General features: G+C 38.5%; 1 protein-coding gene across 1 annotated transcript; it reads right to left on the bottom strand.

The window, feature by feature from the left end:
* Positions 1–10276: 10276 nt before the first annotated feature.
* On the bottom strand, positions 10277–11686 carry LOC111778808 (uncharacterized PE-PGRS family protein PE_PGRS54-like). Its single transcript, XM_023658783.1, has one exon. The coding sequence runs from the start codon at positions 11684–11686 to the stop codon at positions 10277–10279; it is 1410 nt and encodes a 469-aa protein (XP_023514551.1).
* Positions 11687–18889: the final 7203 nt, after the last annotated feature.

The following is an 18889-nucleotide window of genomic DNA, read 5'->3' as shown; positions in this document are numbered from 1 at the left end:
ACCCTCCGAGGTTTGAGCAATGCTTCATAGTTTGAGACCATGAGAAACTATTATATTGTCTAAGTATGTGATTTACAAACCGGATATGCTAGATACCATGTCAAGTTAGGGTTTAGGTTGTGCAGATAATGAGAAAATATATGAAAATCATTCCATTAAGGAAAAAATATATAGAAATAATGAATTTGTCTACAAAATAGTCATGAGTTCAAGTTTTTCTTTGTTATTAGCCAAAGAAACCTCCAATGCTTTCAACTTCTGTTGGGTCTTGTGCTCTACCTCCAATTGGTGCAATGGTTGGGGTTTCAGCAATGCTTCCGATCGACGGAGTCCCCTCCGGGGTTTCAGCAATGCTTCCGACCGACGGGGCCCCCTCCGGGGTTTCAGCAATGCTTTCGGTCGACGGAGCCCNCGCTTCCGACCGATGGAGCCTCCTCCGGGGTTTCAGCAACGCTTCCGACCGACGTATCCTCNGCTTTTGACCGAGGTATCCCCCTCCGGGGTTTCAGCAACGCTTTCGACCGAGGTATCCCCCTCCGGGGTTTCAGCAACGCTTTCGACCGAGGTATCCCCCTCCGGGGTTTCAGCAACNACCGACGTATCCTCCTCCAGGGTTTCAGCAACGCTTCCAACCGATGTATCCCCTTCTGGGGCTTCAGCAATGCTTCCAACCGATGTAGCTGCTGAGACTTGTGTGCTACTTCCAATTGGTGCAATCATTGGGGCTTGTGTGTCATGTGATCCAAATGCACGAAATGAAAATTGACCGTCAAGATTTACGTCACCAGTGACATCACCAAAAGTGGCACCCACCTTCACAAAACATTGCAAAGCAATCAATAAGAAAAGGGTGTGAAAGAGCTTGAAACCTTTCGCCATGGTCATGGTGAAATGTCTTCAAATTGTAGGGTTACAAGCTCGTTTCACAAATGATGGAGAGTAGCAGTGGCTAATAGATGCTTGAATGTTTCTGATAATGTGATACCAATATATAGTTTGATGGAAAAACTATATTTAGAAAAGGGCTTTCAAAGGGTATTCCAAATACAGAATGTTTGACTATTAGTTCCCTTCGTTTGAGGCAATTAAGGATAATTATATTTTTAAACAAAAACATTCTCGTACTTTTAATGTGTAATAAATATGTGGAAATCTTGCTTAATTTTTTGTTTTTGTTTGAAAATTATGTTTAAGCTTTTAATATCTCTAAAAAAAAATACAAAATGATTTCTAAGCTAAATTTAAAAAATAACATCAAAATTTTCAAAACTATTTTAAAATTTTTTAAAATTTGGAATAAAGTAATTATTAAATGGATTTGAATTTTTGTCTTTAATATTAACTTTTTTCTTAGGTGTGCAATAGATGGAAGAAATGAATATATAATATAAAATATTTAAATTGGGCATACATTTAAAATGAATTATATCATCAAAGTCATATTATCATTTAAATTGACCATACACCTCGCCCTATTCGGAGTTGCCTCGATGTCTCATTTTTTAAATTCGATTTGCAATGTCGCATCTCATCTTGTCATCTCGATTCCCATCGACATGGTCCATATGTCTTGATGTCATCCCGAGTCTTAGGGTGTCATCGGCCATCACAACTCGTTCGGTCATGCTATTGAGAACGGGCCCACGTGTCGCTCATCTCATCGGGATTTCTCGAACATCCATCCATCCAGGTTCTATCGAGGCATTGGCTCTCCCATGCCCATGCTGTGTCATTTACAGATACCGTGCTGGATAGTGGGTGTATGTAGCAACCTCCAACACGCGGGCTGGGGCGCAATACCGGCACACCCGTACCGCCCGGTACTATCCTTGAAAAATCCATTTCAAAGGAAGTCGCTCTAGACACTCGTATCGGCACGTTCGCCCACACTGTGACACACGTATGTGCCACAAGGTAGCTCACTTAGGCCACAGGGCCTAGGGAGATCATAGCGAAGAAGTCGAGACCTAACAAAAGAAGTAAACCTGAAGTGTTGCGAAAGACTGGGATGGGAAACAAAACGGAATGTACAAGATTTTTAGCACATACAACCATGAAACCAGAGACCAAAGATGGGCTCGACAAAACAAAAAGTATCATGGTACGTCGTCCTTCCCTGAAATGGAGCTTTCATGCTGGAGCAAGAACTAGCGTGAAAGTGGCTCTATTACGACCAAGGCGGTTGTTCGTATTTCATTTTCTTCTTCCAAGTCAAGCCCATCTTAGAAAGCACTCGCTGAGTTACTTATGGAATCTCAAATCTCTCTCGACGCCGAGAATTTGTTATGTTTCCAGGTCGATCAGAGGTTCAGCTTGCTTCTCCCCCACCTTTTAGCGTTATGGGCCCTTGAAAAAAGAAAGAAACCCGAAAGAAAAAAGAAAGAAGAGAAATTAGGCCATCTTTCCCAAGAGAGGCCGTCTTCTCTCAGGCCATCTTATACTTCTAGTCGATTGCTCTATAACGGGCTTCCCCGTTAGAACATGCATGAAAAAAATATGAAAATACCGAGATTTCTATGATGCATGTTTTTAATCCTCTCTGATGTGCTATTATGCTCTGAGTGATTAATAGATGTTTTCTCCTCCTTGAACTTGCATAATTGATTAGGTTATGAATTCCGTGCTGCTTTAAGTGTTCGATAGGATTATCTCTTTAACCATTCAAATTAAATTTAGGGCGCTTCAGTTAGGGCAATTTCCAATATTGACCTAGGTCAATATATTTCCAATATTGACCTAGGTCAATATATTTCCAATAGGCCAAGCACTCTAGGAGTGAGCGACAACGATCAATGATCAAGACCTTAGTGCTCTTAAAAAGTGGATTAGCCCTAAGGAGCTAGGTTCGAGCATCCTAGAAATGTGAGCTATCTATGGATGACTACGAAAACTCATCCAGCTACTAGCAATGTGAACGATATTACCAAACTTCAATTGGTACACGCAAGAAATAGGTCAATTTGGCAGCCTTTTGCTCAATTTCTCGTGAGATCAGATTCTGATCGGTACGAGTCGCCCCTTGGCCTCTGATTTCCATAAAAAGGACACGTCCCCTTGGCCTTTGATTTCCGTATAAAGGACACGATGTGCATAAATACCCTTCTTTAACTTCTATTTTTCGTTGGAGGTTTCCTGAAGAAAAAAAAAAACGCCCATCATCCCTTCTAGTTTATTTTGTTTAAATTTGTATCCCACACTCACATTTGTAAATAATTTGAATACTTTTTTTTATTGATTTTGGTTTTGTTTTTAATTGTAGTGTTTTTTATTATTATTATTATTTTATTTTTATTTTTATTTTTATTTTAGCTTTTTCCGCTAAAATCGGGTTGTGACATATACATGTCATAGTGTTGAGTGATACGATATCACGCTCAAATCAGAGAGAGATACAAAAACGAAATAATGATTTTTTTTAGGAATACAAAAATAATGAATTTATCAGCGATTCAATTTAGCTTAGGTTTTTAGCTTTGCTAATGCACACTAACAAAATTTCAATGCGAATAGTGCTAACACTATTTGGAGTTGTTCGAGCTCTTTGTAGTTTGGATACCATGAGAATTGGTCTTGCTCTTTGTAGTGTGGATACCACGATGCTTGGTCTTGTCATGCATTCTAATTTCTCGAGCAACAAAATAGACAGTGCTACTTCCAATAACCCTTAGAAGCAAGATCAATGTTATTGCTACTTCCAATAGGTGCAACTGTTGGGACCTGTGTGCTACCTTCAATTGGTGTAAAAGCGGGTGGTTGTGAAATACCTTCAATTGGTGCAACTGCTGCACGAAATGAAAATTGACCATCTTAATTTACGGTACCAGTGGCATCACCAAAAGTGGCACTCACCTTCGCACAACATTGCAAAGCAATCAATAAGAAAAGGGTGTGAAAGAGCTTGAAACCTTTCGCCATGGCCATGGTGAAGTGTCTTTAAGTTGTAGGGTTACAAGCTCGTTTCACAAATAATGAAGAGTAGCAATGGCGAAGGTGATAATGTGAACCTCTACCTATAGTTTGACGGGAAAACTACATTAAATTTAGAGAGCCTCTCAAATTTTGTGTGTTTCCGAGTATTCCAAATATAGAATGTTTAACTAAACCATTTTAAAGAAAATTACATTGGATATAGTCTATTAATATGAGTTTTTTAAATAAAAATATATATAATTTCTATTTTATATTTTTTAGATCAAAATATTAGTGGGTGTAAATTTTGAATTTTCTATAAATCTTTTAATCATTTTCTTATAAGTAAAATTTTATCCAACTTGGTAAAAAAAAAAAATTAAATAAAATAAAAACATGCACTCTATACCATTCATACAAATCTATATCGAACATGAGGAAGAATGAGGTTGTCAGTGTAGTCGTGAGACCATGTTTGAGATCATGAAAATCAACAAGGTAATTGTAATTTTTTGTAGTTTTCGGACCACGTTTAAGACTATGAAAACAAATAAGATTATCGTTGTTCTTTGTAATTCTGGAACCATGAGGAGCTTGTTGCCACTCATTATAGTTTCGAGACCAAATAATAAGGTTGTTGATACTTTTATAGTTTTGAGATCATAAAACACAATAAGGTTGTCGTCACTCTTTGTAATTTTGATCATATTTGAGACCATGAAAAAAAAATTTGTTGTCCTTTTTAAATCCGAGACCATGTTTGAAACCATGAAAAATATTAAGGTTAGCGTCACTTCTTAGTAGTTTTAAGACTGTGAGGAACAACAACGTTGTCATGACTCTTTGTAGCTCCAAGATTGTGACAAACATCATTGCTTATAGATAGACCTTAAACAATATGGGATAGAGCTTAATAACGATGAGAAATACATGTTGAACACAACTCTCTGTGGGAAACACTCGCACTCTTTATTAAAACCAGTCGAGAAGAGAATACAAGACACTATGTAAAATACTACTACTCTTTGTTGTTTTTGGATTTCTTGGATGAATAACCTAGGTAGGGTGGAGGGGTATTTATACTCGAGCCTACACAATCTAGACCTAACAAATTTGAATCTTTTTCCTAAACATATGGTATCTTTCCTAAAATCTCTGCTAAAATAAATATACAATGGGCTTGTACTATTATTGGGCTTCACTCTATTGGGCTAGTGATTGACTCTATTGGGCTAGTGATGATATTTCAACACTCCCCCTCAGCACTAGTTCTCATTCGTTGCACCATGTTGAGTTGACCGTGAAAACTCTCATGTTTGCCAGTATTCAGCCGTTTTGTAAACAAGTCTGCCACTTGGTCATCTGTCTTGATCTGCTGCATCTCGATTTCTTCCTTTAGGACCTTCTCTCTAATGAAATGGTAGTGCACCTCCACATGCTTTGTTTTAGCATGAAACACCGGATTTTCTGCTAGGCGAATCGCAGATTGGTTGTCGCAAAGAAGTGATATTGGATAGTCAATTTTCTGGTGCAAATCTTCCATCAAGAGTTTCAGTCATGTACTTTCCTGAGCTGCTCCAGCCGCTGCTCTATACTCTGTTTCTGTAGTTGATAATGATACTGTTGGTTGTCTCTTGCTACACCAAGAAATTGTTCCCGAACCAAACTTGAACACATACCCAGTGGTTGACCTCCGAGTATCGTGGTCTCTTGCACAGTTAGCATCACAGTATCCAACTAGCTTGCAATCTTTGCTTCTTTTGTACAAAAGACCATAGTCGATTGTACCTTTGACATATCTCAAGATCCGTCGAGCTATATCCAGATGAGGCTTCTTTGGACTTTGCATGTATCGACTCATAACCTCAACTGCATAAGAGATATCAGGTCGAGTTAAAGTTAGGTAGATAAGACTACCTACTAGTTGTCGGTATGTTGTTTCATCGTTCAACTCTTTGCCTTTATGTGCACAAATCTTGGCATTTGTCTCCATCGGTGTTGAAATTGCTTGCACTCTAACATGTTGAACTTCTGAAGCATATCTCTTGTATACTTTTGTTGGCAGAGAAACAATCCTTCATCTGTGCGATCAACTTCTAGGCCTAAGAAGTGTTTAAGCTCTCCAAGCTCTTTCATCTGAAAGCGTACTGATAAATTTTCTCTTGTTTGATAAATTTCTCTTTCGTCGTCCCCGATGATAATCAAATCATCCACGTAGACCAATACAATTGTCAAATTTCCTTCTCTTTCTTTGATGAATAGGCTTGAGTCTACATGCGCAACTGAATAACCACTTTGGGTAAGAAATTCAGCAATCTTACCATACCAAGCTCTCGGTGCTTGCTTCAGTTCATAAAGAGCTTTTCTAAGCTTGCATACATAATTAGGATTAGCTGCACTCTCAAATCCCTTTGGTTGGTTCATATAAATCTCCCTGTTTAACTCTCCGTGCAAGAAGGCATTCTTCACATCCATTTGCCATAGTTTCCAATCTTTACTTGCTGCGAGTGCTAGCAGGACTCGTACGGTAGTAATCTTTGCCACTGGACTGAATGTTTCATCATAGTCTAGTCCATATTGTTGAGAAAATCCTCGAGCCACGAGTCGAGCCTTGTATCTCTCGATTGATCCATCCGGTCGACGCTTTATTTTGTAGACCCACTTGCAAGAGATGGGTTTGACATCTCCTAGTCTTGGCACTAGTTCCCAAGTTTGATTCTGCTCCAGGGCTATAATTTCTTCCTCCATCGCTTTCTGCCAAACCGAGTTTTGTGATGCTTCTTCATGTCTCTTGTTCGTAAACTCTATCTTCTACAATAGTTGCATTTGCATACTTAGGATTTGGCCTTCGGATTCTATTTGATCGCCTAAGTTGTTGATGTGTCGTTTCATTTTTATCAGATTCGCTTGATTGAGTCACCTCTTGCTTGTCAATATCAATGTCACTTGGATTTTCAGGTGCATCAACATTTGATTGAATTTGTGTAGTTTGCTCCCCATCTTCTATTGTAGAATTTCTTCGATGTTTGAATCTGGTAAGACTTTCTTCTCCGAGGACCACCATGAAGATGCTTCATCGAAAACTCCATCTCTTTATGTATAGTATTTTTCACTTGTTGGATCACAACACCTCCATCCTTTTCTTTGATTGTCGAATCCAACAAATACACACTTGACTGCTTTCTTGACAAACTTGCTACGTAGATGGTCAGGCACAAATACATAGCAAACACAACCAAATACTCGGAAGTAACTAACGGTAGGTTTCATATCCCATAGTATCTCAAATGGTGAGACGAATCCTAGCTTTGGTTGAGGAAACTTGTTGATCACATGGGCAGCAGTTCGCATAGCTTCAGCCCAAAATCTTCCTGGAACGTTCTTTGCGTGTAACATGCTTCGACAGGTTTCTGCAAGGTGTCGATTCTTTCTTTCTGCTACACCATTTTGTTGTGGCGTGTTGGCACATGTAAATTGACGTCGTATCCCACACTCGTGTAAATATTGATCGAACTCATCTGACGTGTATTCTCCGCCATTGTCTGAATGTAGGCAACGAATCTTCACTCCTACTTCTTCTTCAACCATCATCTTGAATTCTTGAAACTTTGAAAACGTCTCAGACTTTTTTTTCATAAAGAAAATCCACACGTATCTTGAGTAGTCGTCAATAAATGTCACCATATACCGCATTCCGCTGATCGATGCTTGTTTGACTGGGCCGAACAAATCAGAGTGAATTAACTCTAATGGTCTCTTTGCTTTGAAACTTGACTCTTTGTATGGTAATTGATGAGCTTTACCATATTGACATCCAGCGCAGACAACGTATGTTTTGACTTCAAGTTGAGGTAGATCTTTGAGCATGGATTTCTCCATAATCAGCTTCAACTTATGGTGGCTATTATGTCCCAATCTTGCATGCCATAGATCTGTCGTCTCATTCTTTCGGATCTTGTCAACATAGGCAGGCTCTGCAGATAGGACGTAGACAGACTCCACTCTTCGTCCTTCTATTATTGGCTTTCCTATTATCTTAACATCTTGATAAACTTTTACATCTTCTGGCCCAAATAAGACGTAGCTTCCTGATGTTGTTAGTTGTGACACTGACAACAAGTTCTTCTTTATACCCGGTACATGATAAACATTATGTAGTGACACTGTATCAGACTTATTGCCAGGCATGATTGTCGTATTGCCAATTTGAGCAATTGATAACTGTGTGTTATTTGCTGTGCGTATCATACGACTTCCTTTGTACTCTTTCTTGTCTTGCAATTTTCTCTGATCGCCAGTCATGTGGTTTGAACATCCTGAATCAATGATCCATTCATTCACATAATTGATATGGTCTTCCATTGTTGCCATGAGTGCTAGCTCGTCTTCTTCTATGAGACATAGTACCTTTGCATCCCATTCATCCTCTATCTTCTTTTTGGATATTGCCACATTACTTTCAATAGACTTTTTCTTGGACCAACAATCTCTAGACATGTGGCCCTTTTTCCCACAATTATAGCAAATACCTCTAAATCTCTTTTCTTGGAAACTCTTGTTGTCGTTCTTCTGAGCTCTCTCGGGTTGTGAAGTTCCTTGGTGGCTTCTTCTTTTGTCACCATTGTATCCACGTTTGGTAGACGACCTATTATTGCTCCGACTTTCACATGTGTAGAGTGCTTCTTCTTCACCCTTCAATGTGATGCCTCCCATTTGTTTAGCCATGGCTTCTTGGCTGGATAACAAATTTTCGAACTCTACAAGTGATGGTTGAGTGGGCCATCCTTGTACAACAATAATAAAGCTTCGATATTCCGGTCGCAATCCGTGGATTATAATCCTCTTCATTCGAGATTCTACAATGGCAGACTTTGAGTCTAGTTCAGTAATCTCCCGACAGATCGACTTGACCTTGTGGAAGTACTGAGCAATCGTCATGTCACGTTGTGAAATTGACAACAACTCATTCTCCAGAAGTTGTAGCCTTGTATCATTCTTCTTTAAGAACAACATCATGAACGTGTCACATGCTTCTTTCGGTGTCTTGTCATCCCAAATATGCTCTAACATCTCTTCTCCGATTGTGGTCTTCAAGGCAAACATTGCTTTGCCTGCTTTGATTCTCCATTTGCGCAAGGCGCCGTTAGAATCATCCTCTGGCGGCGTAGTTTCGCACCCGCCAACGATCTCCCAAAGATCATGTCCTTGTAAATAGGACATCATGCATGTTGCCCACATGTTTTAGTTGTTGTTGTTGAGTTTCTTGATTCCTCCAACGATTTGGAAATCACCCATCGTGTTAGCCATACCTCAGTAATACCAAACAAGCTCTTTCGACACAAGACTTGCAGAGTCACAGACTACTGATGACACAAAAGAAACTCACTCACTACTAATCTCAAGAAATCGTTTCTGATGTGGAAGATCAGACAAAGCTGTAACCACAGAGCATACTAAGAATTCCAAGAGATTAGATAACTTATACTAACCTCGCTCTGATACCAAATGTTGAACACAACTCTCTGTGGGAAACACTCGCACTCCTTATTAAGACCAATCGAGAAGAGAACTCTTTATTAAGACCAAATTCCAAGAGATCAGATAACTTACACTAACCTCGCTCTGATACCAAATGTTGAACACAACTCTCGAAACACTCGCACTCTTTATTAAGACCAATCGAGAAGAAAACTCTTTATTAAGACCAATCGAGAAGAGAATACAAAACATAGAATACTACTACTCTTTATTGTTTTTGGATTTCTTGGATGAATAACCTAGGTAGGGTGGGGGGTATTTATACTAGAGCCTACGCAATCTAGACCTAACAAATCTTTATGGTATCTTTCCTAAAATCTCTACTTAAAATATACAATGAGCTCGTACTATTATTGGGTTTGACTCTATTGGGCTAGTGATTGACTTTATTAGGCTAGTGATGATATTTCAACAATACATAAATGTAGAAAAAAAAAAAAGTAGGATAATACCATTTACTAAAGTGCCACATATCCATCAATTTCTGTCTTGATTCGTCCTCGAATTACATCTTACCAAGAGAGATATTGTCCTAATACCATTTGTAACTATTCATGCCCAGAATTTGGATCAAGTGTCAAAATCAAGTTTAGAATCATAATCCGAATCTTGAGCATGAGACGTTACAAAATTTGAAAATTTCTCTAAACATTTGTGAATGAACAAGTCGAACAATCTTTCGATTTATTAATCAAGGAATATACAAATCTACAAATGGTATGAACTTTTATTAGCAATCTATTCTATCTTATAACTTTTACCTCGGTAGAATACAAACGTCAAAACTGTTTCCCACTTCACCATGGCAGTTAAAGTAGTTTTGGGAATTTCAATGAGTAGCAGCCACAGTGCCATTACTGGTCGTAGTTGCAAGGCCATGAGACTCAACATTGCCAGCCAACTTCAAATCAATTTTGCCACCATTTGAGACAACACTGTCGCTGTTCTTCGAACTGAATTCTCCACTACGAGGAGCAACAATATTGCCACTGTTATTTAAACTAACGTTGCCACTATCCGAATCAGCAGCTCCCATATAATTGGAGTTGATGTTTCCACCATCTGAAACAGCAGCTCCCAGTTCATTGGGGCTGATTTCTCCACTATAAAAGCCAACAATATTAACACTACTTTTGAAGCTAATGTGTCCACCATCCGAACGGGCAGTGCCAAGATCATTGGAGCTGATTCCTCCACCATCCGAACGGGCAGCTCTCAGATTATTGGAGCTGATGCGTCCACCATCCGAACGGGCAGCTCTCAGATTATTGGAGCTGATGTGTCCACCATCCGAACGGGCAGCTCCCAGCTCATTGGAGCTGATGTGTCCACCATCCGAACGGGCAGCTCCCAGATTATTGGAGCTGATGTGTCCACCCTCCGAACGGGCAGCTCCCAGATTATTGGAGCTGATGTGTCCACCCTCCGAACGGGCAGTTCCAAGATCATTGGAGCTGATTCCTCCACCATCCGAAGGGGCAGCTCTCAGATTATTGGAGCTGATTCCTCCACCATCCGAACGGGCAGCTCTCAGATTATTGGAGCTGATGTGTCCACCATCCGAACGGGCAGCTCTCAGATTATTGGAGCTGATGTGTCCACCATCCGAACGGGCAGCTCCCAGCTCATTGGAGCTGATGTGTCCAACATGAGAACCCACATCGTTTCCACTACTCTTCAAATCAATCTTTCCACCATCCAAATCAGCAGCTCCCAGATCTTTGGAGCTGCCGGCTCCACCATGAGAACCAACAACATTGTCACTACTCTTCAAACGAATGTTGCCGCCATCCAAAACATCAGCTCCCAGCTCCTTGGAGCTGGTATCTCCACCATTGCCACTTCTCTTCAAACCAAGAGGAAGAATTTTTCCACCATAAGAATAAACAATGTTTCCACCCCTCTTCCTAATAATTTCATGACCCTTAGAATACCCACCGCCCCCATTGATATTTGGTACTTCACGACCAACAAATCCCGCGCCACCTTTCTTAATTTCATTACGAAAAGACGAAGCTTTGTCGTCGACACTCACTTCTGGACTCTGGATGGCGGTATGGTCAAATTTCGAGATTCCAATATAATGATCACCAAATGAACGAAAAGAAAACCGATGGTTTCGGCTTTTACCTATAACACCGGTGACATCGTTAAAAGTGGCACCCAACCTCGCACAACACTCCCAAGCAAGAACTAAGAAAAGGGCATGGACGATATTAAAACCTCTCACGGCTGCCATTGTTGATAGTCTTGAAGCTTCTATCACAAATGATAAGCAAAATAAATGATGAAGGTGCGGATTGTTTGTAATTTTGTGTTCTATATATGCTTGTTTGATCGGAAAACCATATTTAGAAAATTTTGACAAGTGTTTGGGTACGAGAATTATTAGTAACTCTCAGAATCAGCTTCCTTAAATGAATGTAGGGTTAAGAAGTAGTAAGTAGCATCGAGATGCTTCAAACAAAATCACTTAAAGGAACACGTGTACGATATTGATATGGGCTAATTTTGCAAATGATATGGGCTAATTTTTATTATTATTATCCGTACCATTTCATAAATATTTCTTTGAAGTAAAAATCTATTAGAATGTTCAACCGAACTTGAAACGATATGACTATGATTATAATTATTGTCTAGATTAAATTTGATATTCACGATTTTCAAGAATATTTTAAAACTTTTACGAAAAAGAGTATTAATTTGCGTCTTTTGAAAGCATACTTAGCTTATTCATCAAGTTAGAACACCAAAGTATTGATTCCATCTTGTTTGAGAATCTTGTTATGAACTTTGAATGGGTTTTGGTCAAAATTATTTAATTTCTAGAATTTCTAAACAAATTATGTTTTAAGATTAAATTAAGTTATTTGATGAAATTAAATGAGACAAAACATGTCTTGGAGAGTTGATTTATAGGTAATTAGTCATATGTTATAGATATTGGATAATATTTTTAGATAATTACAATCGATTCCAAACTTCTAATTGCGAAATCTGAAAGCCGCCGCCGCCGCCGCCGGTTTCTTGGTGATGTAGTAATCGATGATGGAAATTCCGCCGTACCTCTCAGCGGCCTCTTTGCTATCAATGGTGCTCCTAACTTCTCCGACACGGGATGGGGCCGGGTAATCGAAGAACAGATCGTGATCAAAGTTGTTCGTACGCCGAGGGAGGTGGTGAAGCTCGCCGTCGTTCACGACCTTTTGCAGTGGTCGGGAAATTTTGGTTCTTTGCTCGACGAAGTAGTAGTAGTTCTCCTCCCGCTTCCGGAAAGCTGCCATGGATTCCGGCGAAGTTGCAGAGTGGCCGCTCTTTTATGGAAGTTGTGTTTTTGTTTTTGTGTGAAGAGGGTGAAGGATTTTGTGGTTCCTTTATAGTTGACAACATGTGGGGTCTACCACCGACCCCATTAGCTAAAGAGAAAGATCATGAGTTTATATTTAAGGAATACCATCTTCATTTGTACCCGACATCTTTATCTTTATAAAATTACGAGAGATTGTGAAATCTTGCATCGATTGGAGAGGAAAACAAGCATTTTTTACGAAGGTGGAAATCTCTACTTGGTAGACGCATTTTAAACCCGTGAGGTTGATGGTAATACACAATAGGTTAAAGCGGACAATATATGATGGAAATGGATTGTGAGGTTCTACATTTTCTTTTTAAATCGTGAGGCTGACGACAATACGTAACAGGACAAAGCAGACAATATCTATTAGCGATGAACATCTTATGCTTGAACTATTACAAATATAAAGGTTTGTGGTTCCATGCCTATAGGACTCCATGTGACAAGCTTGAAGTTGATTCCGTCAAATTGTTCACCAAGAATATTTAGCATATAGGTTACTTTATCTTTTGTGGGAGTGTTTTTCTTATATTTACAGTGTTTAGTCGTTCTAACTTTATTCTCGAGATCGTTCTTTCACGTTAGCTGACACGCTTCTCGATTAAATTTTTGGGTCTTGGGAGCGTGATTGCTTCTTTGGGTAATTTCGATCTCATGGACCTGTTTACGATAATCGAAAAGGGTGAAGAATAGTTGAAGGAGAAGAAGAAGATGAGAAGGAAAGAATACAATTTTAGTCAAACGATTCTGGTTTATATTCACCCAATTTCACATTTATATTCGGTCAAAAAAGGAAGTATTTCTACTGATCAATTTCGAGTCTAATATCTTTTCAACTATTGATTTTGCAGATAATATGATCATAACATAGGAGATATAAGAAAATGTTGAAAGCAGAGTGAAAGAACGACATGTAGGGTTTGGGTGAGTGCCCCGTCTTCGAGTAACTATTTGTATGTCAATGGCTACAAAATTCGTATATATCAATAGGGCATAAACACGTAAGGTTGCATTTATCCAATCCGTTCAATAATACAAAACGAATAAAGGCATCCTATACTTCAACATTATATATGAATCTAACTTTTTCACAAAAAAAAAAAAAAAAAAAAAAAAATACTTTTCATAACTCATTTGTGGGAAGATATTCTTCATTTTCTACCTTACAATCTTTTGACTCAAAACAAATTCCATTGAATTTGATGTGTAAAAGATAAGAATCTCATCTTTTCATAACAAATAAAAAATAAAAATAAAAACACTTTATTTTATGACTGCATGTCAGATGTCCAAGACATATTGTCATGTGTCACGACGATGCTTATTCAAGACGTGTTGTCTGTGATTGCATGTCGGATGTCCAGGACGTGTTGTTTGTGATTGCATGCCCGTTCCAAACTGATAAGAATTAAAATCACGATGTTCCAAATGGACCTATTGTCAAGAAGATTAAAAAAATGTATTAAAATGTAGACAACAGTATTTCAAGTTTGTCTCCTTAGCTACTAACATTTGTTGTAATGTATTATTTTTAATTTCATAAATTATGTAAGGGTCAAATGTTCAATTTGACTCCGTCTTTTGTGGAGATTAGAGGGGATCGGGAATAAATCCCGGCCACAAATGTCTTTTGTCGGAAGACTATAAATACTCACAATATGTTATGTAAAAATCAGATTGGTGGATGAATGAAATTGAGATCTCGAATTTAGACGTTTTCCTTAGAAATCCGAGCATCAATTTTGGCATTTCTAAGTTTCAAACAATTCTTGTGGTAGAATTGCATCCGAGTCACTCAATCAAGCCTTGATCAAGTTCGATTGTGGAGTGATTCAATTTAGAACAAAATTCCAAATCTTGCTTCTAGATCTTTCGATCGTAAGAAGTGATATAATTCTAGCCTTATCTCTTGATTGATCCAAATTTCTTACAAAGGGTGTTAATTACCTTGATTCAAGGGTTCTTGATTCAACAAAATCTAGGATCGTTGTGCTGAGGATTAGGGTTACCTTATCACAAAGCTATTTTACTTGCTTTTATGTTAGATAGGTTTTTACTATTATTGTTGTGTCAATGCGCGAGTGTATGATTGGTCACCAAAATCATGTCTATACCGTCAGAGCTAACATGCCCCAAAATGTACCGTAGGAGGATGTGACTTGATGTCAATTCTTCCTACCTTGATTATATGCTATCAAAGTAATTGTTGTCTACACACTTTTAGCTTATAGCATTGTTTTCTTTAAAATTGTTTTCAACGTATTTCACTCTTCACGTTTTCTAAAACATTTCTCTCAAACGTGACTCGAGGCTTAAGGGTATGCCGAGATTGTCTGCGAAGTGCAAATTTCACACGACTAACTTGTTCGTTAGATTAGAACAAGTGTCGCACAATCACTATCTATTACTGCAAGAGTGCGATTGTGACACTGTGAACGCATGATTGAACAAGATCGTATAAAATGGACATATTTTTTTTAAAGAAACCCCGTGAACAATATTTTTTTAAGAAGTTTGATTTTTTTTTTTAGGAAGTAATATCTTTTAGGAAGTTGTAATATCAACACATTTTAATATTCTTGATATATTCTTAGGCAAATATCATAGCTTTGTTTATAAATGGAATCCAAATATGGTCGGTTAAGATTTGATGGTGTTAATATAACACATGCGGAAGCAATTTGGATCTTAGGCACTTTTAGAACATCAATTATTGTAAATGACTAGCATGTTCATAAGTATTAAAACTTAATGAGTTTAAATACTAACCTTTTGTAGTTCAAACTCCTTTTGCCTCACGAACCGATTTCGAACCACCACTAGTGTCTTCTCCACTATTCTCCGGCCTTAGAACGGGATTGTGGAATCCGGTGAGTGACTAAACTTGGGAGGGATTTTGTATACGTGAAAGAGAGTGCTTGTGAGAGGTTTTTCATCAAGATGAAGAATCCCTTCCAAGTATCATGATCACTCTATTTAAAGAGTCAAGTTTGCATGTTCATGCAAACTTGAGATCACCAAATCTTGACACTTAAAATTCCACTCAAATGTTTGAGATTATGTGGCAAGCATGCATGTTTGAGTTAACCAAATTTTGACACTCAAAATTCCACTCAAACTTGTGGGGTTTATTTGGCAAACATGCAAGTTTGGTTAAACCAAATTTTGACACCTCAAAATTCCACTAACATGATTTTTCCATTAGATGAAAGTCAACATTTTGACTTTCTTCATTTTAATTAGATGAAAGTCAACATTTTGACTTTCTTCATTTTAATTCAACAATTAATTTGAATAATGAATTTCAAATTAAAGTAACATTAAATAATTAATTAAACTATTTAATTAATATTTAATATTAATTCAAATGCCAATCCCAGTCAATTCCGACACATAATTGATTAAGATATTTAAATCTTATTTAAATATCTCAGATTCTCTCTTTTCGTTTATTTCGTAAATAAAATAAAATTGCGGTTAAATATATCGTATATATGTAACGCATATTCCCTAATTTGAATTCGAACACTTCGAACTCACTCGTCACACTGTTCTATGGTTTAGTCCGATATGAGCTAGCAGAGGGACCTAATGGACCTATAGATCATGGGCTCCAACGATTCAAGATTAACCGATTAAACTCATTAACCTGGTTAACCAACATTCGTTAACTACTAGGACACTCCACTATAGCCTAGTAGTTGCACTCCCCTCACTATAGATATATTTCTGTCCATCTGATATAACCATGATTAGTAAGTCGATCCTTCACAGGTTGTTCGTAACTAGAGCTGGGTCAATTTACCGTTTTACCCCTGAAGTTACTTCTTGTTCCTTATGTCTCACTGATCCTCTAATAAACAATTGGTTTGTGGTCCAACCAGTAAACCGAATCCCTCTCAGGCCAATGAGAGGGTGGGGCCCCTTGTTCAAGACCTGGAGTCAGTGCTTAAGGGAACTACCTTTCTTCTATCCCTAAAAGTGGGTAGGAGTGAATTCCGTCTTGCACCCCACGTCCCCAGCCATTCACCCAGTCTTACCCCTGAAATGGGAGGCCTGTTGAGTCGGCGAACTAGAGCCACTCTCACCCATGCAAATCTAAGGATAATTCCGAATAAACAGGAGTTCATGGTTAGCTCAGGATTAAAACCGAGTTACCTAGGTTATCGAATGAAAAGAAAATCAGTCTCAACAGTAAACGACTTTATAAAGTGAGAGTGGTTTTCTTCATGGTCCGATCTTATGCAATACTCATTGCATAGGACGCCCCCACTCACATGTCTCCACATGCACAATTTAGTGATCGCATTGTTTATATCATATACAAAAGTGGGCCGCATCCATAGTGTCCCCAGAATAAGGTACTCAGCCTTATCCTTATACTATAGATCATTTTGACTATATACTTGAACTTGATCCACTCTTATGTCTCTACATATAGTTCAAGTAGTCATACTATAGCCAGAGTGTTCTTAGTTTATTGGATTTAGATTAATGATCGTAAAGTTCACTTTATTCAATAACAATTTTTTCTGAATAAACAACAATAATAACTTTATTGAAAATAGAATATATCTTTGTTTACAAACTATGAGTTTTAGGACATAAAACCCAACAAACTCCCACTTGGACTAAAACTCTAGTGGGGTTTTATAACGTTGAGTAGAGAGAAATACAATAAACTAGGGCATCACATACTCATGCCTTTTCTCCCACTTGCCCTAGATTACATAACTCGTAGTCCTAGACTCACTAGGTGCCCTTCAAACACTTTAGCCGTGAGGGGCTTTGTAAATGGATCAGCAATGTTGTGTTCTGAAGCTATCTGTGTGACGATCACATCTCCTCGTTGCACAATCTCCCTTATGAGATGATATTTGCGCTCAATATGTTTTCCTCGCTTATGGCTTCTTGGTTCTTTTGAATTTGCAACTGCTCCACTGTTATCACAATAAAGAGTGACGGGAAGATGCATATTTGGAACGACTTCCAAATCAGTTAAGAACTTCCTAAGCCATACAGATTCTTTCGCTGCTTCACAAGCAGCAACATACTCAGCCTCCATGGTGGAATCAGCAATGCAACCTTGCTTTATGCTTCTCCATATTACTGCTCCTCCGTTCAGAGTGAAGACAGATCCTGATGTCGATTTCCTTGTATCTACATCGGTCTGAAAATCTGAGTCAGTGTACCCTGTAAGGATCAGATCCTTAGCACCGTACATTAGCATATAGTCCCTCGTTCTCCTAAGATACTTGAGGATATTCTTAACGGCAGTCCAATGAGTACGTCCCGGATTGGACTGATATCTGCTGACAATTCCCACAGCATAGCATATGTCGGGTCGGGTACATAGCATAGCATACATCAGACTACCGACCGCTGATGCATAGGGAATGTGTTTCATATCCTCAACTTCTTGAGGTGTCTTAGGACTTTGTTCCTTCGACAAATGAACTCCATGCCTGAAAGGTAATAATCCTTTCTTGGAGTCCTGCATCTTATATCGAATCAACATTTTGTCGATGTACGATGCTTGAGACAAAGCTAGTGTTTTGTTCTTGCGATTTCGAACAATTTGGATTCCAAGAACAAACTGAGCCTCTCCCAAATCTTTCATTTGGAATTGTGTCGCCAGCCAATGCTTAATGTCAGTCAGAATTCCCACATCATTTCCAATTAGTAGGATATCGTCAACGTACAACACCAGGAAAGCTACTGTAGAGTTGACTATCCTTTTATAAACACAAGGTTCGTCAACATTCTGTTTAAAGCCATAAGATTTGATCGCAGTATCAAACTTTATGTTCCAGGATCGAGATGCTTGCTTCAACCCATAAATGGATCTTTTAAGCTTGCAAACCCTTTGCTCGTGATCCTGTTCAATGAACCCCTCTGGTTGAGCCATATAGATACTCTCTTCAAGATCGCCGTTTAGAAAAGCTGTCTTAACATCCATTTGCCAAATTTCATAATCATAAAATGTGGCAATAGACAAGAGTATTCTAATTGATTTAAGCATAGCAACAGGTGAGAAGGTTTCTTCATAGTCCACCCCCTCTCTTTGGGTATAACCCTTTGCTA

Source organism: Cucurbita pepo, chromosome LG17, assembly GCF_002806865.2.
Source record: "Cucurbita pepo subsp. pepo cultivar mu-cu-16 chromosome LG17, ASM280686v2, whole genome shotgun sequence".
NCBI lineage: Eukaryota > Viridiplantae > Streptophyta > Magnoliopsida > Cucurbitales > Cucurbitaceae > Cucurbita > Cucurbita pepo.
This window is presented reverse-complemented; position numbering and strand designations above follow the sequence as displayed.